The 27,981-nt window shown below is 39.6% G+C and overlaps 1 protein-coding gene across 1 annotated transcript in view; it reads left to right on the plus strand.

Moving 5' to 3' along the window:
• The window catches only part of dok6 (docking protein 6), a 48,004-nt gene that overhangs the window by 11,583 nt on the left and 8,440 nt on the right, over window positions 1-27,981 (plus strand). Inside the window, exons 2-7 of the mRNA XM_020645348.3 lie at window positions 10,975-11,082; window positions 15,677-15,791; window positions 20,904-21,023; window positions 23,704-23,893; window positions 24,351-24,489; window positions 25,780-25,885. Coding sequence (XP_020501004.1) covers window positions 10,975-11,082; window positions 15,677-15,791; window positions 20,904-21,023; window positions 23,704-23,893; window positions 24,351-24,489; window positions 25,780-25,885 — 778 coding nt within the window. The remainder of the gene's footprint in view (window positions 1-10,974; window positions 11,083-15,676; window positions 15,792-20,903; window positions 21,024-23,703; window positions 23,894-24,350; window positions 24,490-25,779; window positions 25,886-27,981) is intronic.

Consider the following 27,981-nt stretch of genomic DNA (forward strand, 5'->3'; position numbering starts at 1 on the left):
ACTGGAGGAAACATAATAGTGGACATCTCATTCTGGTTTTAAAAAAGGAAATAACACATGCTCTGTTTTGTTGCTTTCTGTCCATGGTGGTCTTGGTACGCTCGTCTGCGAGGGTATTCTGCCATAGTCAAATCTGTCTTTGTCGGCGCGTTATTGTCTGTGAACGCTTCAGCCTAGTACGTGGATTAAATGGAAATTGCTCTATGGTTGTCTGGTGTGTGTGCGTGTGTGCGTGTGTGCGTGTGTGCGTGTGTGCGGAGCAGATTGCTGACTAAAGCTGTAGCACATAAAGAGGTTTGGATGAGAGATGGTTTAAAGAGCAGGCAATTGTCATAATGATGACTTAAAGCAGAAAAGTCACGCCATAAAAATGTTTTACACATGGATAAGAGTCCACGTTGCATTGTGGCCAACAATGCCTGCCAACGTCAGGGTCACTGGAATCAATAGTGGCTGAAATATGTGATAGAATAACTTTGCAACAGTGCAGACGACAACATTATGAAACTGAATTGTTGGATTATTGGATTATGAATGCGGTGTAATCCTTTGTCCTCATCCTTATGTAAAAACACAATGTTTTCTTGCATTTTGACTCTTTCCCTGCCCCAAATACATCAGGGTGACAGTACATCTATATAGCCCCTTATTCCCCCTTTCGACTCTCACTCCCTCACACCTGAGAGAGAAACTTCAATATTGACCTACATCTCCTTTAGAATCATTTGCTGCTATTTTTGTGCTTCGCCTACAAAAACAAGCTCTTCGACAGTCGCTCTGATGTTGATGAGTCGTGGGTCAAACTGCTTTCTTGCCTCCCCAGCAGTAACAAGAAACGACATGAGAAAGACTCTTTTGTGCCGGTAAAATGTTATTTGCAAGATAATTAGAGCTGTTTCCGATATCAGATATGTGTTAAGCTTTTCAACACCTGGTTATGTCGCCATGTATACTCACGACTAATCTAACAACCTTACAGAGTATGCCTCAAAGCTAACACGATAGACACCTGCTTGTCTACCAAATGCTTTAGGTTCTGAGGTGATCGCAGCTCATCGTATCAGGAATTTCACACGACCCTCCGTCTAAGTTTCCTCTTGTCTACACATCCACAGTTCAACTCTTTGCTATCACTTTAAGAATGTATTTACCTGAAACCTGTTTATATTTTGCAGGGCCAATAAATTATAGCATCAGATTAGTGCATTAACTGGAGTACTCATTATTCACAATGCTGCATTTAAGGCAGTATTGGGTGTTGATACTGGTAGCAGAGGCGGTATAACAAGACTTGGCTTGTAGTTTTATGTCATTATTCTTCAAATTTGGTGCGAGGAGAAAAGGAATTCCTGTGAATGGAACACCTAAAAGTACTCATTATGATTTATCCTCATTGCTGTGACCACAAGTCCTATTTAAAAGCCTAATTTATCATGAATCCTAATGGAGGCCTGCGGCCAGTTGCTTCCATGGCACTGGCTTAGCTCGACACTCTACTTTTTCAACAGCTGCTCTCACCACCTCATAATTAGTTTCACTTCTCCAACCAGTCCCTTAAGTAAACTTTCTTTCTTTTGGCCCTCTCTCCCTCGTGCTCCCTTTTATTTTCATTCTTTCTTCCATTTTTCGTTGTTTTCATTTCAGGCCTTTATATGGTCGTTGTAATACCACCTGTCCTTGCAGACTTTGTCACATCGGGCAGAGGGACCCTTTTTTTGGGAAAGGAATCAGCTGGAACCCGATATCCTTCATATTTCATGCCACATAGTGACCGTCGGTCCAGTTTTCAGATATGGATACTCTGTGGATACTCTGTGTGTTTGCCACCCAGGAGGAGCCAAGACCCTTAACAAGTGGGCATAATGATTTCTAATGCTATGCTATTACATACTGGGACCAGTTTGGCTCATGAATGTTTGATGAGAATGTCCAATCATGCGTAGACACAAGAAAGAGATGAGGAATGGGAGAGGCGAAATTTAGAAGAGGGCACAAGGAAAGAGAGAGAGGGGCTAGGGGAGGAAAGTAAGAAGGGGACATGTGCCTGCATGTGTGTGTTTGCGTGTGTGTGTTTAGTAAGGAGTTGGGGGGCAGTGATTACTTGCCGCTGAGGTAGCACTGCATTACACATGAGGATTTGGAATGGCCCAGATAAAGTAATCTATGATTAACTGGGGCGCGGCTGGCTCGCCACCCTGCCAACAGCTGTAGTCGGGGGCGAATTATAAAATTATGGGATGTCCAAACATTTTAAAATGCAGCAGCAGGAGATATATTTTGATACAAGAGTGGAGAAAGTTGGTTGGGATGAGAGTTATGTATCGAGTCAAAGATGACAGCTGGCGGCGAGGGAAGAGAGTAATAGACTGAGCAGGGGTGCAATTAGAAGAAACTTTTTGTAGTCGCATTTGGTGGATAATTGTTCAAATGTTTTAGTCGTCCTTGGAGGATTTGGGTAAAGGGGGGAAGGTGGGGGTCGTGGTGATGGAGTGATCGCAGCAATGATTGCTGTAACAACTGTCCAACCTGATAACAAATCAAATTAGAAAGATGGAGACCGTGGCACACACCCCGCCGCCGTCTGAAATTGATTGCGAGCACCGCGAGCTGATATTGCCGAGCCCGGTCTGTCATAGTCCATCAGGCGTCATTATCATCAGGGGAACACTAAACCGTATGCAGCGCTGAATGAGAAGGAAGACTTCATCCTTAGTGTGGCTGGGAGTTTGACAGAGAAACAAACACAGATAGAGCCATGCCGTGTCAGAGGGACGGTTTTTCAAAAGCTTCTTTGAAGATTACAAAAGCTGCAGCGATTAATTTAACGTAAAAAAAAAAGTGCCAAACATTTTGATGATGGAATAATCGTTTCTGTGATAAAATAAGAGAAAAAGCCCAAAACCTGCTTGATCCAGATGTGTACTCAATCAGGATGTCCTGCTTTTTGTTATTTTGTAAATGGAAAGTCTGTTTTGAATGCTTGGTTTGAAAAACAAGTTATTTCAAAATTTTACTTTATGCTATTAGAAAGTGTAATGAGCGTCTTTCACGACTCTGCATTTTAAGACTTCATGATAACGGACAGAAATAAAGACACCTCATTGTCATTTGATATCAAAATAAGATATCAAATATAAAACTGTGTATGCACGGCACCTAAACCCTTACATATAGTCACACATCTAAAGTATTAAACTTGAAAATAATTACCTGAAGTGCTAAAATGCCACAAGCTAAACATATATCACAGATTAAAAGTAACAAAAAAAACATTAACTGCAGCCCTAGCAGTAATCCATTCCAACACTCCTTCATCCAAGAAAACTGTGCGCGACTAACCCTTAGAAAAAAAGACAATGATTACATGGTGATGTATTCACTCCTTTTCTTCCCCAGATTCCTGTTAAGATAGCTCCATATTCTACAAGCTAAATACCAGCCAAATGCGTCCTGTTATCATGTCTGAGTGTAACGCAGCTACAGTACCTTGATTGAAGAGCTCTCATGTCGACTATTGCCTTTAAGAGCAGCTTTAATCATCTTTAAATCAGTTTGTAGGACACATGAATCATCCAGAGGGCACAAACTCTTCCCACATTTGTCCCTTTTTTTTGATCAAATATCTGAGGAGTAATAAATGCATTTGCACCTCTGAGGTATTATGATTGTGTTTCAATATTCCCCACTGCTCCTGAGAATTTAACAGGGGGCTATTTTTATTCCGCCGTGTGATTAGTCATCTACCTGAAGCCAGCTGTCATTGGAAATCATTTCCCATGTCTTAGAGGACACTTTCTCAGTTCGTCCAAATGACAAGTGATTTTGCCTTTGGGGGAAAAAAAAAGGCCCATATTTTATTGAGGGGGACGAGACAGTTCTTAAATATGCCAGAAAGTTGATAATGCTCCATGGAGTGAATGGACTTTAGCTCGTTTAAGGCAGTGCATAGAAAATGACTCGGGCTTTAAAAATGGACCATTACTGGGGACCATGAGGTGTCAGGATCCCTACACTCTCCACCAAACCTTTCAGACATGGTATTACCCAATATTTGGTCGGATAGTAACACCTGACAGGAAACTTAAATAAACTGTAAGACATTTATAGTAACATAAAATGTCACTGCACTACAAAGCAGGATTTGTTCTTTTAAAAATGTAGACAGATGTGTTTTCAGCTTCCTTTTGAGTCATTTATAAAAGCCCATCAAACAGTCTGCTTCCATCTGTCTGTCTGGAATCGTACTTTGGCTCTAATCCTCCTTCCGCCCCCCTCCAACAACAGTCTCAGTGTGGTTGTCGTAGTAGAGCTGGTGGTGTTGATGAACTCTCTGTACCTTGCCAAGTGCCTCCTGAAGTGTTTTCTCTGCCACAAACACTCCCTAAAAGTGAACGGATTGCCCTTCAAATGTTCCCCGCTTTTGCCTCTTCCTACCTTACACACATCCTTGCTATGTTTGGAAATTACTCGTCGATTTTCATAGAAAATAAAGACCTAGTCGCATTTCAAACCTGAAGAAAGAGGATCTCATACAGGATTTGTTGGGTTGCACATTTAATACAAATAATTGGCGTACATTTGTAGAATAAATCCACACAGATGATGATTAGAAAATGAAAACTCCCTTGGGAGTTTTTACACCTCAAATAAACACATTTGCTCAAGGTCAGTCACATTGCAGGGGTAGCACTTTTGAAAAACTAAAGAAGTGGAATTCAAATTTGCCCCAGACACTCTGAAGCCTTTTCAGTGTTGATTTCACTTGATGCTGCGATTGTAATCAAAGAATTGAGCTCTTCAAGCTGGTTCTCACAGTTTGCCTACAACTCTAATTATTCCGTTCTATCCTTGTTCGCCAGTTTTTTCTTACAACTGATTTCACCACTGTTCTTCATGGAAGAGAGCTTACAGGGATAACGAGCTTAGCCTCGCTTTTATAGATACAGTTTTGAAAGAGATTTGGGCCTTCGTTTTATTGGTTCCAAAATTACTTCCCTTCAAGAATCCTTCAAATGCATTTTTTTAAAGAATCCTTATAGGCCTATGTTATCATATTCCTTTTTCATAAGTTGTTTTTTTCTTGCAACTCATAAATACCTGCTTAAATTTGTATTATTATTTTTACAGTGTACAGCCTGTTACCTGAACCAGAGTTAGCTATAAGCTAATTTACATCTGTAGTCCATGGGCATGTGTTTTAAGAAGTGTTTTATGATGTCGTACGACCAACGCCACCCATTGCAGCAAAATGGTTAACAAACACACATTAAATATGATTTAGTTCATCACTGTTTAGTTCAGGATTATTGTATTAGAATGATAAGGGTAGTTTTTTTTTTCTAGCATCTTAAACATAAAGGCCTCCAAGATGCCATTTGTTTGTTTGTCAAAATATTATGTGCATGGGTACTGTAAACAGAATATTAAGTAGATTATACTCGTCTAGGTGACAGATTTCTATATTTAAAATCATATTTACTGGGCTTTTGTGGGTTCCATTTTTGGAATGTAGACTCTCTTGTCACAGCTGCCTTCAGCAGGTTAAACCCAAATCAAAGTGACTGCACATAGATATTTTAAGGATTTGGATATGCCTCAACATTTTAATGCTAAAAATGGCCGCTGCTTAGTATTTGATTATTGAATCTTGGATAAATTCAAGTTTTTTAACATTCAGTGTACGGAAATTGAGGATACAAAATGAAACTGCATGGCTGCTTTAATTTGATCACAGTGTTCATGCACACACACACACACATGCACACACACGCACACACACACACACGCAGTGCACACACACATGCACACACTCATTAACAATGCAAAGTTATGGGCAAGTCTTTTTTGAAAAAAGGATTTTCTTTAATAAATCATTCTAAGATTGTGTTAATGAAGTGTTCAATTTTAATGAACTAATCTCCTTTGGATTCCAGTGACCCTGTGGGCTCATCCCACCTCCCCGAATTCAAATTAATACACAATAAAAGTATTTATTTTAATCTTGACGTAAGGTTCCTCATTTGTTGCGATCCTCCTGACCTGCTGGTACTTCCCTGCACTGAAAGTAGCATTTTAATCAGTGGATCAAATGAATTATTTGGTTTTCAAGAGACTTACATTTTGAGGCTATATTTGACCCTTCATTATAAAGAAGTGCTGAGAAGGTGGAAGTTGTACGTGTGCTGAATGGAGGATGTGTGCGAGTGCATATGAGACAGCGCTCTTGTCTAAGAAGCATTTTACTCATTCGTCAGAATTAGCAACTAGGCCTATGGAAAAGCTCCTTAAGAGTTCATTTAATTCCAGGAAATAGACCCCTGCTTAGAAGTTGCTTAATTAGAAAATACACATGGCAAAATCAATCTTTAGCTGCTTGTAATTTGTAGATTCCAATTGATTCATTTAGAGTCCATCATGTGTATTCTCAGACCTCCACAAGCAGATAAGTATACATTCACGGTCACACAAAGTCAGTAAAGGCTTCCATACCAGATGGAGAAGCTTGTGCCAAAAGACCATTTATGGCAACATGTGATCTGTGTTCTGCACTTCAAACAGTTAATAATCAATTTTTTGGAAAATTTCAAAAAGTCACGCTAGCCCGTCTCCTATGTGTCCGTCTGGCAGTAAAGATATCGAGGAGAGGAGCCGGCCATGAAATGTAATTATATCACACCTACCCCTAGGACACTTGCAGGATGCCCTGATATTAACTTTCACTTGTAACATACCTTAAGACCTGTTTGGATTTTCAACAAATCAACTTTTTTCAGCCAGCCAGTGTTACATTTTATCTCCATGAGTTACACAAAATATGGCATTGTTTTTAGCAGACATGACAATTGTAGTTCGCCCAAAAAATATAATCTTTTTCCATTTTCAAGCAAGCTTTTAGAGTCCTTATTTAGTCAGTAACACACCTAAATTATGATTTCATAATTTAAATAGGACCAATGACTATCATAACTCAAACTTTTAAACCACTATACCCGTTGAGTTTCCCTGTTGTCATTGCGGTCTTGTGGTTTTGTTGCTGTGCCGGTCTGTCCTTTTCCTACACACCACCACTGTCAGTGCTCGGGCTGCAGTTCCCCCAAATCCCCAAGGACTGCGCTGATAGGCTACTATTTACAGGGTCCATTACACGATTCTAAAAGTCAATTTTATTGATGATGCCTTTATTTGTCTGCATTCTTGGGAGCTTTACATGTGTCTTACTTGATTAAAATAATTGATTTGAATGACTATAAGTAGAAATGGGAGTAGACCAATTCTAAAAACAGGAAGTTGTGGATGGATGTAAATCAAACATTCAAGGTCCAAAAGGACCTAATATTGAAAAAAACAATCACAGGACAATTTGGACGAGTTGTGGAGGAAACAGAATAACAGAGGCTGTGGAGGAAAAGGTCGGCTGGCCAGCCTCTGCACATTGCCGTAATCAAAGCCAAAGGCAGCATCGGTTTTGGCCACAATCCTGCCATTTTGCCTATGTAAACCTTCCAAATCCATTTTTATTTGTTGTTTGCTTTATGCCTTGGATATTTAATTCTGGAGATAAAGCTTTGGAATGCTTACCTGATTGGCCAAAGGTAACTCACAGGATGGTTTGAGGTGGGGACTGCTTTCAGACGGTATCAGATGACATCTAAAAGTAAAAACACATCTCTGTTTTCTCCTGTAACTTGTGACTTGATTTTCAGTGCCAAATAGTGTTTTATACTCTGCTCTGGCATTAAATAAGTTGCACCAAACCATCAGAGAGTCTCATTCACGCCTGTATAATTACAATCAGTGTATGAGTGTTTCTGAATCGGACCCACCAGCAGCCAGAGAATAGAACCGCCTTGACAAAGCATTGACAACCATGGAACAGGCAAAATTAAGCCCTCTCCATTCATACCCCCTAGTTCTTATTATGCATAAGCTATCTCACTGAGCTTGCTTTTGTGCTGGTATAATTACTTAATCTGAGCACTCCTAGGGTGGATTACTTTGTGTGCAGCAAGCAGGCAGCATAGCTTTGACTCAAGCTCCCAAAGTGGAATTGAGGCTAGCTTTAATTTTTGGGTTTGATAGCCGGAAATGTGATAATGGTCATTGAAAAAATGGATGCACATGTATGCTTTTATTTCTGTCTAGGCTGCAGTTTTGATTCATGATTTGTAAGTGTGTCATTATTGTAATAAATTCTGTAAGATTTTATCACATATCTCTTGTTTCCGTACTTTGTGAAAGCATTTCACAGACGGTCCGAGAATGATCCACGGTGCATTAGAGAGTGTGTAGCGGTCTATTTTGTGTTGCTTGCTGTTTATAATGGGCCTCAGCAACACTTAACTAGAATGCAAGCCCATCAAGGCAGACCGATAAGGACCTAGGGATCCACTCTAGTCAATTACTGCAAAGTGCCAAGTTCAACTCTGTGGGCCTTTTATGAAGTACACCAGATGAGTAAACAAATTAATCGTACATCCATGGTTCCCTAACACAACCATGAGGCCCAGGGCAATCATACATCAGACAGAGTGATAGCGCCTGTCTCCAGCAGGAAATAGAAAGGTCCCATTATTAGAGATAGGCAGCCACATAGGACTCATAACCTATTGTCCATCCCATCACACTTCCTCTGCTTCTCCACTGCACTGCTCTGTCTATATTGGCTTTTAACATCTTGATACAGCCTTTGTGAGAAAGTTTGTCATATGTTCTTTTTAAATTCTGGCTTTTCCAAATGCTTTATGAGTGCAGCTGTGGAATTATATAATGGAGCAGATTTAATGATATCAAAAGCTCTTAAAAATCGATCCTCAGAGATGTTGCTGGCCAAGGAAAGTCATGTTTTTCAAAATGTGGGGTTTAGAGCAAAAAGAAAACAGTTGGAAAAACTATTTGAATTGCTTGAAATGTTATAAAAGCAGAAATCATTTCAGATCTTAAATTGCCATACCATGCTGTTAGATGACAACATTAAGGTGCTAAGAAACATACACACATATTTCTGAATGTAGTTCATCTGCGAGAAGAGATAAGAAATCCTTTTTTTTGTGGTTTGTGGTTTGTGTGTTCATCTAAGTATTGTGTATGCGTGTTTGTCTTTGTTCATGTAGCCCTTTAATGATTTGACCTTGAACTAGTCAGATGTGTTCGTGTCATCTTCAGCATGCAGATGGGCCAGGCTGTGGTCCAGTAATCAATACAATGCACAGTAATCTGCTGCACCACACACGGAGACAGTTTGTGTATGTGTGTGTAGGTGTGTGTTCACTTTGTGTTGCAAGAAAACGAAACAGATCAGTAGTCCTCTTCACAGCCTTCATAAAAGGAAGCGCATTACACCAGGCTGAAACTCAGTTATTAAGTTCTTAAGATCGAATCGCCGTGCAGTTTTTAAGAGTAATTTGGCTGTATTTGAAAATACTGTACATATTCTGAAATTCAGCTTAACGCTTGAAGCTGGAGCCTGTATCTGTCCTTTTGTGTCATGAGGTTTAGGAGGATTGGGACTCGAAATGCGGACTGGGAGTTCCTTAGTTATCCAAGAGGGATTACAACAAGCATTGCAAGTGATTGGTTGGGGTGGGGGTGGGGGTGGGGGGTATCCAGTACCAACATACACACGAACACACGGCGAAACTGAATGGTGAGCAAATCATGCAAACATGTTCTTGTGGTGCTTCTGTAGACTTGCATACCTTCAACAAGAGCAAAACAATGAATTAACCTGCCACTGCCTCTGATAGCACTGGGTGAGAGAGTCAGTAGTGTCTGAAAAGTTTATTTTTTATTGTGACAAATTAGTGCACTATATAGTCTACTAAAGAGAACTCCCTATGAAGGGAGTAGGGAGCAAGTGGTAGGTAATGAGTGTGTGTTTCAGACATAACCAGTGAGTCATCACAGAGCTCTGGAACCCATAGGGTTGATATGAAGGCTTCCTACACCTGGTCTTAAATACACACACCTGACCCAGCACTGAGGGGATTCCCTCAGACTCATGGGATGGCAAGTGTGAGTGCCCAGCACACTATAAACTAGTCAATTAACAGACATACTGGAAGACAAAGGAATGAATCACTGAACAAATTAAAGATCCAGAATTAAGGGAGATAATTGCCAACTTGAAGGAAATCCTTAAACTGATCAAATTCACTGACCCAAGTTAATTTGAATTGTATTGAACATACTGTAGCCTGTTAGGCATTTTTTTGGTTGAATTGACTTTGAGTTATAAGATTCAGAAAGAACACTTTTTAGGATTCTGCCATTCACAGATCTTTGAAAAAAGTTAAATTTGTAGTCATTAACACTAAAAGTTTGAATTAAGTGTAAGATAGCGTGCCAACACTTTACCTTGCTATGGTATATTCATATGTTTTTCTGATTAACATGGCTGCTAAATGATTTTTTTTTTTAATTCTTCAACTCACCAAAGTATGAAAATTGATTTTATTCACGTCCACTGAGCCAATAATGAGATAAAACTATAATGAAATCAGTGACTCCTTATGATAATAGAATCATCTGTCCTAAACAGACCTTTCTGATAACTACAGTAAATAAATGAAGGTATACGGCATGAGATAATAACATTTGAATGAAATACATCCCATTTAGTTTTATTAAGAGGCGTTTGATCAATGAGGTGTGATGGTTTGATTTACTTTTCTCACTTCTCTGTTTGGAGATTTTACTTTAAATTTTTTGAATGGTTTTAATGGTTAATACACACATGAATTCTCACAGTTTGCATTGATTTCTCTTCCCCCTGCTTTTGTTAAATCAGAGCAGATTTGTCTGTGCTGTTAATGTGCTGTCATGTTGAGTCCTATGTGTCCATTTGTTGTGGTTAAATCAACCTGTCCTGACAGTCTGTGTTTTGCTTTAGTTTGTATCTTTGGTTACCTCGATGTGTTTCTGTGGTTTTTGGGGTTGTTCTTCAGTAACAGGGTTGCTATCTCTCTCTGTTGTCAGATATTCCGGAGGTGTTGGCTGGTGTTCAAGAAGGCGTCCAGTAAAGGACCCCGACGTTTAGAGAAGTACCCGGACGAAAAGGCGGCGTACTTCAGGAGCTTCAACAAGGTAAACACAGAGCTGAAAAACAAACAAACAGCTTTAAAGTGACAGCAATATAAGAGGTGAAAATATTTGTCTAATATTTAATCAGTTGATCTATAAGAAAATGTAATATATTATTTCTGAACCTCCCAATTATTGTCTCAGTTAATACAATTATCAACCGATGAAATGTGTGAAAATAAAGTGAAATGCAATTAACATTTCCCAGCCGTAGATGTTGAAATCATAAATGGAAATAAATTAAAAAAAACAATTAAGATTTTACTTTTAAGTATAGTGCAGCATAAGCAAATAAAAATTGAGAGAATCCTTCTAAAATCAAAGTTTACACAACGCCTCAAAAAGGAAAAAAATAAAGTCTATAAAGGTTGTTTCTGGAGCTGTATGGATATAGATGACACTGTATTATACTCGATTATAGTATATATAGTATGTCATTATTCACCAGCAATGTGGTAAATCTACATTTGTGTTGACATTGTTCAGGCAAAAAGAAACTGATGTCAGTCAGACCTTTGGTCCATCACAATAAGACAAGATGAAGTGACCAGAAAAAATAAATCAATACTTATAATGTCTGGAGTTTAATTGCTAAAGATTTGGTCTCACTGATCTTTTATAGAACATCACCACCAGACAACCATTCAAGCTGGGCAATTCTAAAGCCTGATATTAGGCTAATACAACACCTATTCATATTAGATCTCCTGCAGATATGCATGGTCCCAAAAGGATCATAAGTGTTTGTCTTTTCTTAAAGAATAGTCTCTGGTTGATTTATTCATTTATTTATGAGACAGCGCCTGTTTTGCAAATTAGAGAACTTGTGTAATTAAAGCTTCTGTTAGGAGATTATATCTGGTCATGACTAAGATTAAAAGTAATACTTTGAAACTGTACTCAATGATAACATTCGGTAACTTAAGTTGGTGGATTCTTGTATGAAGAAGAGAAGTTTAAAAATGTACCGTATAGAATAAATACTATCACTGAGCACTGAACTGTAATACACACCGCTTCCAAGAACCTTGTTTTCGCCCCCATATGAAAAGTTGTATCCGTTGGTTACAGAAGATAGAGGATCTATGAAGACACTTTTTGCCACTTTATCCTTTCCTCTGGGGCCTTCTCCCCCTCCCTTGCTAAAGTAATAATCCAGACTATAAAACATCTTTCTCTACCTCTTAAGCCATTTGAAACACTCCAATTAAGGCTCATTATCATGGTTAGAGGAGATGAAGTGAAAGGAGTAGCTGTGTGAACAGGGTTTTACAGTAATGAGAGGAGATAACAGCGACTGATATGGGATTTTGACACCAGGTTTCCGATACGTGACTGCAGTTTGAGAGCTGATTTAGTAACCATGTGATTATGAATTAGGTTGGGGATTTCTCACACTCTGTGGAGTCTTTTTCAGTTTTTCATATTACAGTACACTTTCAAGTACAAGCTAGGTAGATGCTACTTGCAACGCTTGCTGCTTCAGTATCACCCATGTATTGTGAATGAAGCGTCTCCCTGCCCACTGCATCATGCTGTCACTCGAGGCACCCAGTGTGGCTGTAACCCCCCTCTCAGAGGCATCTCATACAGCAGGCGCTGGAGTGAGCGATGAGTGCGCATATGCACCAGTGCACCTGGTAATGCATCGCCACAAAGATCAAGAAAGGTCCCGTCTGAGGGCTTCATTCAACGCTGCAGTGCTTTAGGAGGAAATAGGCTGCAATGGTGGCTGATTTACAGAATCAACACAATGGGGATTGACTTTTTTTTTTCTTTCTCTTTCAATATCCCCCTCACCCCCACTCTGTCTTTTCTTATGCCTTTCTCTCTTTCTGACACGCACTGGTCCACACAGTAAGACAATCCCTGAATAATTTTTAGCATTATTTTTAGCCCTGTGAAAAGTTGTTTTTCTGTGTGCTACATATCTAGAGTTTTCCTGAGCTCCTGGCAGAGGCAGATAAAGTGAAAAGATGGAGCTGTATTTAAATGGCCTAAATATAACAAGTCCAAAAAGTGGAAATAACTGGAAAAGCTAAGACATTTTTTAGCTCATGCCATAGACTGTATAAAACTCTGGATGTAGCCATCTTGACTTTACCGATTGGAATGTAATCGTCTGATTTAATGCCTCAAGTTTTTTTTCAGTGTGGTTTTTTTTTGGAGCCAAAAGTGACTTGGACAAAAGGCTGGAGCTGGCGAGAAATAAAGTTATGCTAAGCTGGCTGATGACAGAGTTTGCAACAGTGTTTCCCCTCAGCAAAATATTGTTTTTCATGTTATAACTGCCTAGAGTTGTTAATATACATGTCAACATATACTGTATAGGTCTAAAACAGCTGAGAAAGCTTGTCGAACAGAAATTGGCACACTCACTGCTCACTTGCACTGTATCAAAGTTTAAAGAGAAACTGAGAAAAACAACACGAACTGAACAAGTATTCAACTCCATGAAATAAAAAGGGATAATGCACTACTAATACACATCGGGCTACCAATACCAATCTATAGACATATTGTTTTCTGCTGTAAAGTTTATTTTATTTTATTTCTGTATAGGCTTATATGTAGAGTTTTTTTTAAAGCCAGCTAAAGCAGCCAGTCAAGAAATTGCAATTTTTGGAAGATTGGTGTTCACTTCACTTTTCAGCTTCAAAGGTTACAGGTTGGTCTTGGTCACACACTGTTGGTTGGGTTAGTCTAACACTTTGGTATAGAGGGAAATATATTTCTTACCACAGTTGGAGAGATTTAAATTTTGTACTGACATGTACTCTCCCCATGATGTGTCAACATCTATAAAAGGCTTTCAGACATTCATGTGCCCTTTAGAAGTTTGCAGTCTTAACTTTCATCTCCCAGCTTGTCCGTTATCATGGTTTAAAATTAAATTCTTGTCAATAATATTACTGTTAGCCTGAGAGAGTGAACAGCCTGTTGTAGTAGTTTATATCTGCTGACCATTAGCATGCTAGCATTGTGGTTTTAAACCTTTTTAGCATGCTGGTGTTTCTGCCACAGAAAAGCCTCACAAAGCCACTCAATACTTGCCAAACTAATGACATTTCCATGTGCTGATGGTTTTAAGCAAGCAAGCAAATGTTAGCGTGCTAAACTCAGAGAGTGAACATGGTCAACATTATACCTTCTAAACATGATCACATTTGCATTGTCAATTTGATTCATTTAACCAGCTGACTGTTAAACATATTGGCCAACCTCTGCTGGCACGGCATCAAAAAGCTGCGAGCGTAGCAGTGAACTTTTAGTCTTCTTAATATTGGATTTAACTCACAACTTTGAATACATGAAAAGAAAGTAGAGGAGAGTAGATGAGGAATAGGCCTCATCACTGATGATTCACTTTGCTTGGACTCTTGCGCCTTGGGCTGGGAATGCACCCAAACCCTCTCCCCTTAGACACACAGCTACACACACACACACACACACACACACACACACACACACACACACACATATATAGACATGAAGAGAGACTGAAACATGCACACATATACACAAACAGAGAAAGAGATAAGAGGCTGGTGGAATTCACAGCTCAGAAATTCCCACGGTTGAGGCTTTCTAAGTGTCAGTTAAATGTATGAATAGCCCGCCTGCGGACAAATATATACTGTCTTCACAGGAGGAAAACATAACCTGGTTTCATATGAAATATTAAGATAGTATCTTTCTGGAGGATAGAAATAACAAATAAAAAAAAGATCGGCTATCTAGCCATAACTTCCTTTTCCTGGTCTTTTTTCCCCCATTGCCTTGCATGAATTCTGATATCCTTTTTGTTTGATCCCGCTCTCTGTGTATGTTGAATGCTGAGCAGGTAATATCAGATAGAGGTTGAATTTATTACATATAACGTTATCGAACAAAGAAATCTGTATTCCACATATGTTGACTGTGTTATTAGGTCTGCTCTTTTAACCTCATACAGTTCAGCTTTACTACACGGGCAGTGAGCCCAGATAATTCATTCCCAACAGCCTGGCAAAGGGCCCACAGTTAGCGCACAATGGACTACAATAATGTAATGGGCCTTATCTCCAAGGCAGAGTGAACACAGGGAACAAAATGGCCTGTAAATGCAGGTGATATTCAATTAAATGTAATCTTCTTTTTTTTCCCATTCACGATCAATCTCGTGGTATAGTGATTTAGATGCTTTTGATCTCACTCCTCTCTATTGACTGAAACAGCAGGCTGAAGGAGAGCGCTTGAGCAGAGGATGCAGTGCTGTACAGAATGAGTACCAGGCCACATTTACTCATGGAGTGCTTTTACAATAAATAGCAATACATCGCATGCTTCATATTGTATCGCAGCTGGTCGAAGGAGCAGACATTGTAGCTGTGAAGAGCTTTTTGTAATCATCAGGAAAACTTCTATTATTTATTTATCCCCAAAGATCACCCACATTTCTATTTGACTTGGCCCTGTTATATATGCTAAGCCTCTAACTACTATTGCACTTTCAGCGAAGCAGTGCAAGATGGCACTTAAGCCCTACTGCTGCTCCTGCTCCTGCTGCCTCTGTTCACTCAAGCTAATGTGCTCTCTGCCACTCTCCCCTTCCTAGATCACTGAGCTCCATAACATCAAGAACATTACCCGAATGCCGCGGGAGACAAAAAAGCACGCTGTGGCCATCATCTTCTGTGACGAAACATCCAAGACATTTGCCTGTGAATCGGGTAAGTGCCTTTCCTCCCTCCCATTCAAAATTCAAAATTCATCTTTCTCGGCTGAAGTGGAGGGTGGAAGGCATTATTTTTTAATTTTTTTTTTTTTTTACATGCAAATGAAAAGTGAAGGGGTGGTTTGAGGAAAGTTTTTCACGAAGCGGAGGAAGAGTCAGAAGTGAGAGGCAGAAAGAGAAAGTGAGAGGTGAAAGAGGCAGCAGAGAATTGGAGATGAGCCAAGTGATGCTCATTTGCCGCTATATTAAGAAGTGGGAGGATCTGTTCCGAAATATTGATTTTCATACTGCAGGTATGAAAAATGATATTGGGCATCGTTTGCAGTGTGTTTCAACCCAATTATAGACTGTAACAATAGAGATTGCCTCTAATACGTGGACAGGAAGCTAAAGAGGTGCATGATCTGCACATGGGTGGTGTGTTCTTCAGATGGAGCTGGATGTTTAGAGGAGGCCAGATGCAAAATTATGCCTTTGCATCCTTTAAACAGAAAAAGATGAAGATCTCTGTCTCGACTCCGGCCTTGTGGATGTGTGCCGACATAGGATCAAATATCTTTTGATGGAGAGTAGCAGGAAAGCTCAGGGGAAATATTATTGAACTAAAAGCAGTGAACTCTCTCTTGCCTTTACGCCGTTTCCCATGATCACTCACTTCTTTCTTCCTTCCCCTCTCTCTCTCTTGACTTTATTCCATTCCTAAAGCCTTCCCCCTCACACCATCCCACGCATGTCTTTATCACTGTGTGTCCACAGACCTCCCATAGTCCTACACTTCCTGAAACACTCACATTTACACCCCTTATTCACCACAATTGAATACAGCATAACAAATATGTGATATTAATGTGGCTTATTTAATTATGTTCAGGTCCAGGGAGAAAATTGTAATTGATTTTTTTCTTATATATTGTAGTAAAACTATTTTTGAAAGCTACATTGGCCTGGTCCAGCTGGTTCAGGTTACATGAGAGTCAATCTTAGAAGCCATCAGCTATCATCTGACAACGATCTACACCTCTGGGAATTATGGCCAACTTCTCGTTAATTCCGCTTTAGCCAGCGGACTTCCTTTTCTGTCTCAATAAAACAGCAGCATGATGCAGATTTGCAAAAAAGTAAAAACACAGGCTATTTCAGGTCTGAACTCTGAAAACAACTTTATAAATGCTTGTTTGTTGAATGGAGGTTTTTTTGATAATTGTTTCATGCATTCAGAAGAAAGTCAGGAAAGTTGAACCATTGGTTTTTGCAACACAGCACTACACCGTGTCCTAACAGCTCGCTCGCTCGCGTCGCGTGCTGTTAGGACACGGTTTTAGGCATGAAGTTGACATTTCCGGTGGAATGATGGCTTCTGGTGGATTATTGTCTTCACATGCATGCAGATATCCGTTTAAAGAGATAATTGAGTCATTGTTGGATTAACACTGATGAGTTCCACCTGCTTTTGCTATCTATGGACTGTTTCTCCTGCAGACACTTAAGCCTGATTGGTCAATACTCCTTGGACCACATACTGTAAACAGAAAACAGAACACTATCCTAAAATGAAGACCCCCCAAGTGCACATTCTACATTTTTATGTTTAATCTGTAAATATAGATTACATGAGAACTCATTTGGCATCCAGCCTTTCTGCTACAGTGCAATATCACTCGGAGTTTGGATCTGAAAACCTCACCAGGCAGTTGTAAAACAAGCGTTGAACGTATTTAAGGGCATCCAAGGATACAACTCTAACTCCAGCCATAGAATACAGATTCTATTAACGTGTTGACTTCTTTTTAAAAAGGAAAAAAAAAGTCATTAAGCCTATGATATCCCTTCATATTCTATTTAAAAAATAACCTAATGATGTTTCGACCCAAGCAGTGCCATTATGTTTAGTGTGCTGTCAACGAAACAAGGAACTGAAGAAAAGACTGTTTTTAGATTTCACATTCTTTGACAGCTGTGTGCTTTGAGAGCATCCGTCAAACATGCACAATACAGAGATAAAAGCAGAGTGTGACCTGCAGATTGATATCGCATCAATGTCTGAGATTCTACAGCGGAATTAGGTCCAAACAGCGTTATTGTATTAGTCCGTTTAACCGCCGGCAGTTTCTGTAATCAGGAAGGACAAGCATCCTCCTGACTATCACCTGATTCAATTCTCACATCTCCTTTTCCTCTAACGTCATCCTGTTGTTTTCTTACATCCTCCATCCTATTCCATCACACACCACCACCACCACCACACGGTAACATATTTCTTTATGCATGGCACATAGATGATCGTGGCTGCCACTGTGCTGATGAAGTGTTTGTTTAGCTGATTTTCCACTCACTGGCCTCAAAATTGTGGGACTTTAGAGTCACTTAAAGGCCATAGTGAGCCTAAATGAGCTGAATCTGGAGAGGAATGAGCATAGAGCTATAGTGCAGAGCTGCTGCCTGTAAGAGTGCATATGTGTGTGTGTGTGCGGCTCTATTTCTGCTCTCTATGTGTGTAAATGAAGTGCTTCAGGCAGCAGCAGACCTTTCCTTCACCCTGCAAAGTTGTATGTATCTGTCCCGTTGGACACCAGAGTTGATCTGACAAACAGGCTGTTAGATATTACCCAAGCTAGCTTGAAGTGAATTAAGGGAAATTAAATTACCTCCACACATATTACCGTACATAAGCAGACGCTGACTTTCAGATAATTGACAATGAATCATTGTGCCGTTCCCGCTCTTCCACATGTGTCTCTTTGTACGCATCACTGGTCATAGTAAGCTTCATATCCCAGAATTCCAGCCTGGAGTTAAAGAGCTTCAAAGATAACCAACTGCGGCATTTGGCTCATTTCATACTTCAGTAACTCTAACCAAAAGCCCACACAAGACTATTGGAAATCATCTACACTGTAGACTCTTTTTTTTCTGACTGAACAGGAAGCAATTTGGTATTCACAAACAACATACTGCCACGCAGACTTTCGTATATTTGATACATGAATTTGTTTGTCTCCAATTAGCGTTCGATGAAAGAATCCAGTCTTATGATAAATGCCTTCCCTTCTCTAATGGCCAGCTTTGTTCAAATATAACTGAGAGCGTGGTTCTTTTAATTTTAAGGAGAGAAAATAAACATAATTCTCCAGATTAAATCCCAATATTACACATTAACAGATGAACCTTCAAGGAATAGACTGATGTTGATATGACTGCTGTCTTGCAGCTAGTTTTATGAGAACATTGACACTTGTCTAAATTCTATAGCAGCGGATTAGCTTAACTAACAATCCATACAACTCCAGAGTATTGTGCATTTGTTGTTGTAGACCTATGGATTAAACAATTAAGAAATAACATGTTTATCAGCAGGCTGAGCTGGCATGTTTTCTTCAAACATTAGAGAAAGCCAGACCAGCTGTATTCCTCAGCTGCTATCTTGGCGCTGAGATAAACGTAGCTATCCATATCTTACCACTAGCTTCTTTCTAAGCTCTTGGCTAACATCCCGTAAACCCAGCATTTTGTTCTTTAGTTGTAATTATTTTAAAAAAAAACACACAATATAACATGTTTATCAGTAACTAATGCAGGCAAGTAGAATTGTTTCAAAAATGGAGGAAGCCAGAGCAGCTATATCCCCCTCTCACAATCTTTGCGCTAAGCTAAACTAAGCTAGCCCTGGCCAGCTTGTTTGCCAAGCTAACACCTGTGACAAATAAGGTGTGGTTCAAGTATTCATTAAATTACAAGAAATAACACATACCATAAAACTTCTAATAAAACCCCAATACAGATTTGAGGCCCAGTCCCCTTTACTAACCTAGTATTGCCATCACTTTTTGACAAATAAATGCAGGTCTCAATTAAAGGCCTCTATGCATTTAGTGTTGCAAAAGTCAGCAAGACAAAAATTAAAGATTAATTTCAACATCAAGAAAGACAGAATAAAGTGCATTAAACATTAGTGCTCTCAGAGTGTCCTGCATGATGATCTGGATAAAGATTAAAGACATTTAAACCTCAGTGAGTGACAGGAGGGTCGACTCTGTTTTTAGAGATGGAAATACATTTTGGGATTATGAAACTTCGTCTTTTTGTGCTAAATTGTAATGCTGTGACATATGCCTTAAACAACTAAAAACATTCTGATATGTTTACGGCTTCATAGGCTAACACAGCACCTGTTTGTGATTTTATTATGAACATTCTAATTTTGTACAAAATTAAATATTCTTTCTGGTGTAAATTCACAATTGTCTTATATTTCCCATCTTTGCTGTCCACAAGATTTGTTAGAAAATAATTAAAGGCTTGTCTCTTGCTGACGTCTGTCCCAAATAAAGGCAGGGTCATTTCATAGACTGGAGTAAATAAAAGCTAGGCTAATAATTGAAGTTTTATGGTAAATAGCTTAAGTAAGCGCTGCTCTGGTAGCAGCAATTTGACAATCATAATAAAGACGTTGAAGCTTTCTCAATCTTGAAGTATTTTTGATTAACTTGGGCTTAACAGCTTGTGGTGCTTGTCAACTTTATATTTGATGTTATGTTTGTAAAAGGAGAAGTTGTCATTTTACTTTCGACAAGTAGTCAGATAAGGCCTTCTCATTCTGCTGAAATATTCTTCACTTTATTTCATGAGTACATTTCCTTTCCAATTCTCAAGCTTGAGCTAAAGCCATTCGTTTAATTTAGAAAATAGCTTATTGATTGCCGGACTAGATGATCACCAGTTTCATTTGAGACTGTGGTCATATTGTTTCAGCAGAGCTACTTTTATTGAGTATTGGCAAAGGGGGGAGGAGAAAACTAGCATTCATCTCTCGCCGACTTTCGCAGAATCCACCTCCTCTTTTAATCTACTCTACACCTAATCGATCAGATAGATTTTTCTCTCCCCTGGATACTGTTTGCTGTGCTCATGTCCTGTATGTGCAGCATTATATTCTGAAATTCATTGGGTGATTTATGGGCCTGTGCATGTGCAAACACAGTAAAGACAGCATGGTTGCGTTAGTATGATTTTTGACGGGTTGTTTTATTATCCATGCAGTGTTATTGAGTGGATTTGTGTGTTTGTGTTTTATCATTAACATGCATCAACGCTGTGTTTGTGTGTGCAGAGCTGGATGCCGAGGAATGGTGTAAGCTGCTGTGTGTTGAGTGCCTCGGCAGCCGTCTCAACGACATCAGCTTGGGAGAGCCAGACCTGTTAGCAGCGGGGGTACAGCGGGAGCAGAACGGTGAGTGCCCAATTAGTCCCTGCTAACACAGACAGCCATTCAGGGTCAATCTCTCTCACTCCCGCCACTGAGCATTTACCGGTTGCACTACAATCCCATATGAGTTAATGCAACCAAGCCCTCAGAGGTTTAAGGGAGCAGAACAGCGCTGTCCAATTAGGCCTGGCTAATTAGGGCCAGTTTTTGTCAATACCTGATCCAAAAGTCCCCTGTTTCCGTCTTTAGTTACATTAGCACATGTTGGTTTAACTTCTGAAGTACGTTTGGGTGTGTGTGTGTGTGTGTTGACCGAAACCTTTTTGTGTGTGAGTTAGAGCACAGGTCACAGGCTGTGGTCGGGGCTCTATTCCAGTCCTAATGAGAAGTGCTGTGCATCACTGGCTTCCCTCATAATGAAGCTTGTCACAGAGATGAATGAGATTATGGCTCCTGAAGCCATCTGATATAAATGTGCTTCCCCACATATTTCACTCACAGGAAATAGAAATGGAAAAGAGTGTGGACAACAGGGCACTGCTATCACAGCGGAGCTCATTCTCTGTGTAATTTGTAAACTCGCAGAGGAAATTGAAAAGGCAACAAGCAAAGAAGAGCAGTTTAAAGTTGTAAAAAGGGCGAGTAATTGAAAAGAATCTGCCGTAATTTCAACCCATTTCATTTCACTGCAGCTGTAAACTGAAATTGCATTCTCCAACATAACTTGGGCCGGTTTATTCAACATATCAATACACAAGTTTTGACTGCGCTGCGGTGAACCAGCCGACTGTAAAAACTCAATCCCTTTTCCTTCTCTTGTGGCACAAGTCCTGCTGTTCTGAGCTACACTGTTACAGAGACAAACAGAGCCATCCCCTCTCTGCTGCCTGTATTAATGAATGAAACAAGAAGCTTGGGGCCTTCGATGGTGTTTCAATTAGTAGCCCTCCCCAAACAGCAGGGGCACATAATTAGATCAGAGTTCATTTTCACTGTCCCTAAAAATACGCCTCACTATGACATTGCCATTTCCTATCCACTGCAGACACATGGCTTATTTTGAATCATTAAGCATAATTAGTGAGAACTAATTTAGATTATGGGGACCTCTGCCCCTCTTCCTTTCCTCTGCCTGCCTCAGAGAGTTTGTTTAATGTGAAGAGGCAGATTTGGCTCCCTGATCCCAGCACAGCACGACGGATGGCTATGTACACACTGTAAAGGGTTGTTTTACTCTGCATATGCCACATTGGATACAAAACAAAGTATAAGTGAGTACAGTACAAATTCTGTCAAAGGTGCAACAGATATACTGTTTCAGTCTTTTGGTGACCATGTTTCCTCCTGAAGTGAGACTTGGAAAACTTGATTTATCCCAGAGGGCAATTTGGTTCCACAGTCCACCCAGACCATGCATGCAATGTTGACTTGAGTCAATACTTTTTATCTTCATCTGACACTACTTAATGCTACTATGTTTTGCAGGTCATTTCTTTTCCGAGTGGTCTTCATTGAGATACATAACATCTGTTTAATTGCCACATCTAAAAGGATCCTTTTAGAAAAAAAACAATTCAGAATGATTTGTCTTGCAAGTGATAGATCAATTCCCATAAATACAAATATTTGTCTGATGAGAAGACAAAACCAAAATCTGAAATTGTGTGTAAATTTAAAATAATACTTCAAACTATTCAAATCAAACCTGAGATTTAGGGTTCCATGTTTCTACGAGGTCAGACTAAAGCAGTCTTTTGTATCCTAGTAAATCCTAAAACGGAATATGGAGTTCAATCCAAGATCAAAATTACATTTAAGGCCTCTGAATATTTGTGTAGTCTTTGAACATTGTGTCAAATAGCCTTTATGTGTCTTTCTGTCTTGTCTTTAATTGTAGTGTTGTAAATTAAGCTGCTGTGAGGCAAGTCAAATTTCAGATGTTGTCTGACAAAAACAGTCCTATTCACCAATCAATAGGTTTAGTGTGTTGAAAAACACACATATTTTTTTTCTTGTCAAGAGTTAAATAAAAAAAAAAGTCGTACAACTTTAAGTGCTGAGGCTGAATTTAGGAGATGGTTAGCATAGCTAAGCTTAGCAAAGAAGGCAACTGTTTGAAACATGTCGCCTGGCTTTCTTCATGATACCAACAATTTGCCCGCATAGAACCTCTAAAGCTTTGGTTTAATAAATTGCTTGTATTTTAACATTTCATTTTTTAGCTTTAAGAGGCGCTTGTTTCTGATTTAGCAAATTTCACTGAGCTAATTTCGCCAATACCCACCAGGTCAGTCACAGTGCTAGGCTAAGCTAAAGGGCTTCTGGCTGTTGCTAGTCCAAAATATTAAGCCTGCAGATATAAGTATATAAATGGTATTTATATTAAAATGTAACTACTGGCAAAAAAGCTAATAATTGTTTGAATAAGGGGTCTTATTCACAACTGTTCGCAGTATGTCCTGTGGATTATACAAGCTGTCAAGGACAAACTGTGTCTGGATCTGGATGTTTTAAATCTTTTTAATGTCACACTTTAATGCTACTATAAATTACAATTTATTCACCTAAATTACACCAGGATAGAGAAAGAACATTTCAAAATGTGGACAAAAAAAAACTAGCGTCATGGCTACTGTAGCTATGTAAGAAAGAAATGTTACATTGTGATCTCTTTTTGAAGTAATCCAGAGTTTTGTCTATGCAGAACGTTTCAACGTGTACTTAATGCCCACGCCGAACCTGGACATCTACGGGGAGTGCACCATGCAGATCACCCATGAAAACATCTACCTGTGGGACATTCACAACGCTCGCCTCAAACTCGTCATGTGGCCTCTCAGCTCCCTGCGCAGATACGGACGAGACTCGACTTGGTTCACTTTTGAATCTGGAAGGTGTGTGTGCTTGAAGATACGTACTTTTGTGTCTGTGTGACTGAAGGGTTGGCAGTGGGAATGAAAAAAATAAAAAACTTTTTTGAAGTGTTGTAAAAACTTCAACAAAGAAACTTTGGATATCCAAAAACATCCCAGGATATCAACGTTTGCTGCAGATCCCTCCAGGCACTGATGTGACAGGTGCCTCTGTGGGTGCTAGTCTTTGTTTGTGTACTGTATCTACTCACGCATTTGTGAGCGAGTTTAACTTCAGTGGACTATTATATCAGCGCGCCTCTCTGTAAGCGCACATTCAACCATGCACATTTGTAAATCAGCAATCCAAGAGCGAATGCGATCAAAGCCTTTGCACTTCTCTCTCTGTCTGTGTGTGTGTGTCTTGTGTGTGTGTGTGTGTGTGTGTGTGTGTGTGTGTGTGTGTGTGTGTGTGTGTGTGTGTGTGTTCCTGGCGCAGGATGTGTGACACAGGAGAGGGTTTGTTCACGTTCCAGACGCGAGAGGGGGAGATGATCTACCAGCGGGTCCACTCGGCCACGCTGGCCATCGCCCAGCAGCACGAGAGGATGATGGAGGAGATGGAGAAGAGCTCCCAGGTACATTTTTTACATTTTGGTTGTCTTTGTGTCACAATGACGCCCACTGATTTATTCTAGCACTGCCAACATTACAAATAAACACACAAACATCTAATAATATGGGATCATTTGTAGAGAGACAGAAGTTGATGCACACAGATATTAGGGGCGGGACACAATATGATACAATCCAATCCAACAAGCAAAATGTAGCTCACGATAACAATAACATCACGATACAGTGATTCTGGGATAATATACGTATTGTACAATCATACAATGATACATCATGAGATCTGATTAACGCCACAGTGAGGAGACATGAAGTAATGATGCAGTGAGTTTTAATTGGAAATTAAATCTGTTGAGACTGCCAAAGTTTTTTTTTTTGTTAAAATATCAATATCTTGCACCGATGATTCCATAATTATTTCACATGCATCAACATGCCAAATCAATATTTTGATCTACCGCTAATGCTGTTAAATTATATTTATATATATAGTTCCATTGTTTTTCCCATAAGTGTAAGATTTAGCCTGATCAAACAAGTACATAACTGGAATATTTTTAGGACCCCATAAACACAGGAGCAATAAATCCTGGTTTTCACACACGTGAACATGCATGTGTCTCTAGGTATTGCCCTGTGCTGTCTTGGACCGGGAGCTGAGTCCGACTCCCCACGGTCTTGGCCTCCGCTCCCTCCTTCCATCATAACACCCCTCCATCCCTTTACTTCCTTCCTTCCTTTCCCGCCCCCCTCCTCCTCCTCCTCCCTGCTATCATCTGTATTCTTTATTTATGTAGGCCTGCCTAGTGTTTGATGAGCCTTGACCATATGGCCGTGCACTTGGACCTCACCATTTGGGAACTTTTCCAAATGCAGCATTTAGCCTCAGCTCTATAAATCACATGGACAGCTACATGAAACTTACCACTAATAGTTGCATAAGGGTGGGGGGGACTTATCATTAAATATGCTAATTCTGCTTCATTCCACAAAGTGAATGCAGATATTCTGCTAAAATATGGGTCTCTCATTTATACCAAGTCACTTTTTGGCTCTCACACTGCAAATAGTAGTCTAAAACACATCACCCAGCGGCACAACAACATCCTAATCCCAAATGCCTCCTCATCTCATCTGCCACGCAGCCATTCAGAGAGGAAACATGCCATTCATCCCGGAATATACTGTATACGCACGTTCTTTGTTTACCGATACACCTAGAGCAATTTCCCCCGTTGCGAGCAAGCGACAGAAAGTGAGAGACTTTAAGTTTTTTCTCTCTGTGTCTGTTTCAGATCCACTCCAGAGAGACGCTTACCAAGTCCATCTCCCTGCCACGCAGCGCCTACTGGCAGCACATCACGCGTCAGAACAGCGTGGGAGATCTCTACAGTTACCAAGGTACAGGCATGAAGCTACTAATTATGTCATGCAAAGTGTTGCTGTTTCTTTACTTGATTCTGTCACTGGAAATGTGTGCAGCACTTTGAGTGAGGTGAAGGGAAGACAGGTGGAGAAAGAAGAAGACTGAGTGACAGAAAGGAAGGAATACTACACCCAGTGATGGAGGAAGTGTCATTTTACATAACTTGTTTTTCTCAGGAACCAAGGGGATGATAACTGAGCGTTGGTTCTTCATATGTCTTCAATATATGAGACATATTATGTTTAATGTTCAACAATGACTCTCAGTACTTAAGATTAGTTTCAAGAAACTAACTTGTTGGACTTATCTTCTGATTGGTCTGCTGGACTGTCACAAGAAAGGTGCTATGGGAATTTGAACATGCAGGAGACACTGTAAGAATAAGAGACAATTGGCTACAACAAAGAGAGTCTAAATAAAAACTTCCCATTTCACAAATAAACCTAGAAAAACCTTAGCTCTTCATTTGGCATCTGATCTGCAATATGAGACATGCACATTTGTGAATTAAAGCAACAGACTCAATCAGATGACAAAATGAGCAAACTCTTGGTAAATTACAAACGGCTCATATACTTTGATTTAACCTATTTGTTGATATAATTCACTGAGTACATTTAGAGCTAAAGGTAAAGGACAGATTCATAGTTTAATCAGAATTAGCACAAAAAACGTTTTCAATTCAGTCACAATTTTTTTCTCTCTGTTAACATTTCGTAATTCAGCATTACATAAACAGAAACACAGAAATCAATAGCATATGATTATGGACCAGATAGTTTGTGTGTGTTCTTGTAAGTACATTAGACATTTAATGTCAAAACAGCGTTGTCAGTAGGGTTGTGCAATTAAACCCATTTTCATAGTTATTTTGATACAAGCATTCGCAATAAACACCTCTATTGCTATAAATAAGACATTTCTTTAATGTAAACAATCACTGCTTTCTTACTCAGCAAGCGTACATTAACTCTTTAGATGGAGACTTAGGTATACTGGGCATGCTTCCACACATTTTTGATGCCATCAGATGTGGCTAAAGCTAGTTAGCTAGCTAGCTAAAGACTGGTATCAGCTACATTGCTGCAAATTCTTTGGTAAAGAACAAGTGTTGAAAAAAATGTTTATGGAATTGATTTGTGATTCAGGAGAACCATGTTGCAAACACATTTATATTGTAAATCATCAGAGAGACATACTGGCTCTTTGATTTTTGATTTTTTTTTTTTAACCATACTTCTTATCGTTATTGCAATATTGAGATTATTACACATCACATGTTTTCCTCATACTGTGGAGTCCTAATTATCGGTCTGTATTTTTCCCTGTGTTCACTTCATGCACTCAGGAAAAAGGTGTGTCTGTGTGTGTGAATGTTGATGTCTGTTTGTAGACCAGAGGCAGAAAGGTGATTAGTGAGCTGATGAGATTATGCTCTGTCTATCGTATTAGTTGATTAGTAGATTTATCTGAGGATTAGGGGCCTTTTGGCTTTCACTGATAGAGCCGAACAGAAAGCCAGGCCAGAAGATGAAAGTCGCTCTGACGTCATTGTTTCCTTTTGAAAAGCTGTGGCTGGTGTTTGTGTTTTTTTTTTTTTTCATTATCATTTAATTGTGGCCTGATAAACTTAAAAGCAAAAAAAAAAAAAAAAAAAGAGTCCTCTCTACCAAACATGTTTTAACTCATAAACACATTAAGTAAAAAAATAAGTTTCTACCTCAGGGTCATTATTTATAGGCTCAGTCTCTGTAAACCCTGTTTTTAAACTCTTCCTCTCCAAACTCTGGTGAGCAGAGGAGCTCCTCTCTCATCCATCACCCTGGCATCTCCGCTGCTCCTCCCACACTTTCTCTGTGTGTCTGTCCAGTTCAAAACAACCCTCCACCTTCAGCTTGCACACATTCAGCTCGAAACATTATCTCCCTTCCTCTCCCATGAATAAATTGAATGCATCAGTGTGTTTGAGGACACAGCAGGAAAAAGGTCTTGTCTGACAACGAGGATGACAAGGTGATTCTGGGGAGTGACAGGAGTTTAGCTCCCCTCGCGACACCGGATCTTTGGACTG

This window comes from Labrus bergylta, chromosome 20 (assembly GCF_963930695.1).
Source record: "Labrus bergylta chromosome 20, fLabBer1.1, whole genome shotgun sequence".
Taxonomy (NCBI): domain Eukaryota; kingdom Metazoa; phylum Chordata; class Actinopteri; order Labriformes; family Labridae; genus Labrus; species Labrus bergylta.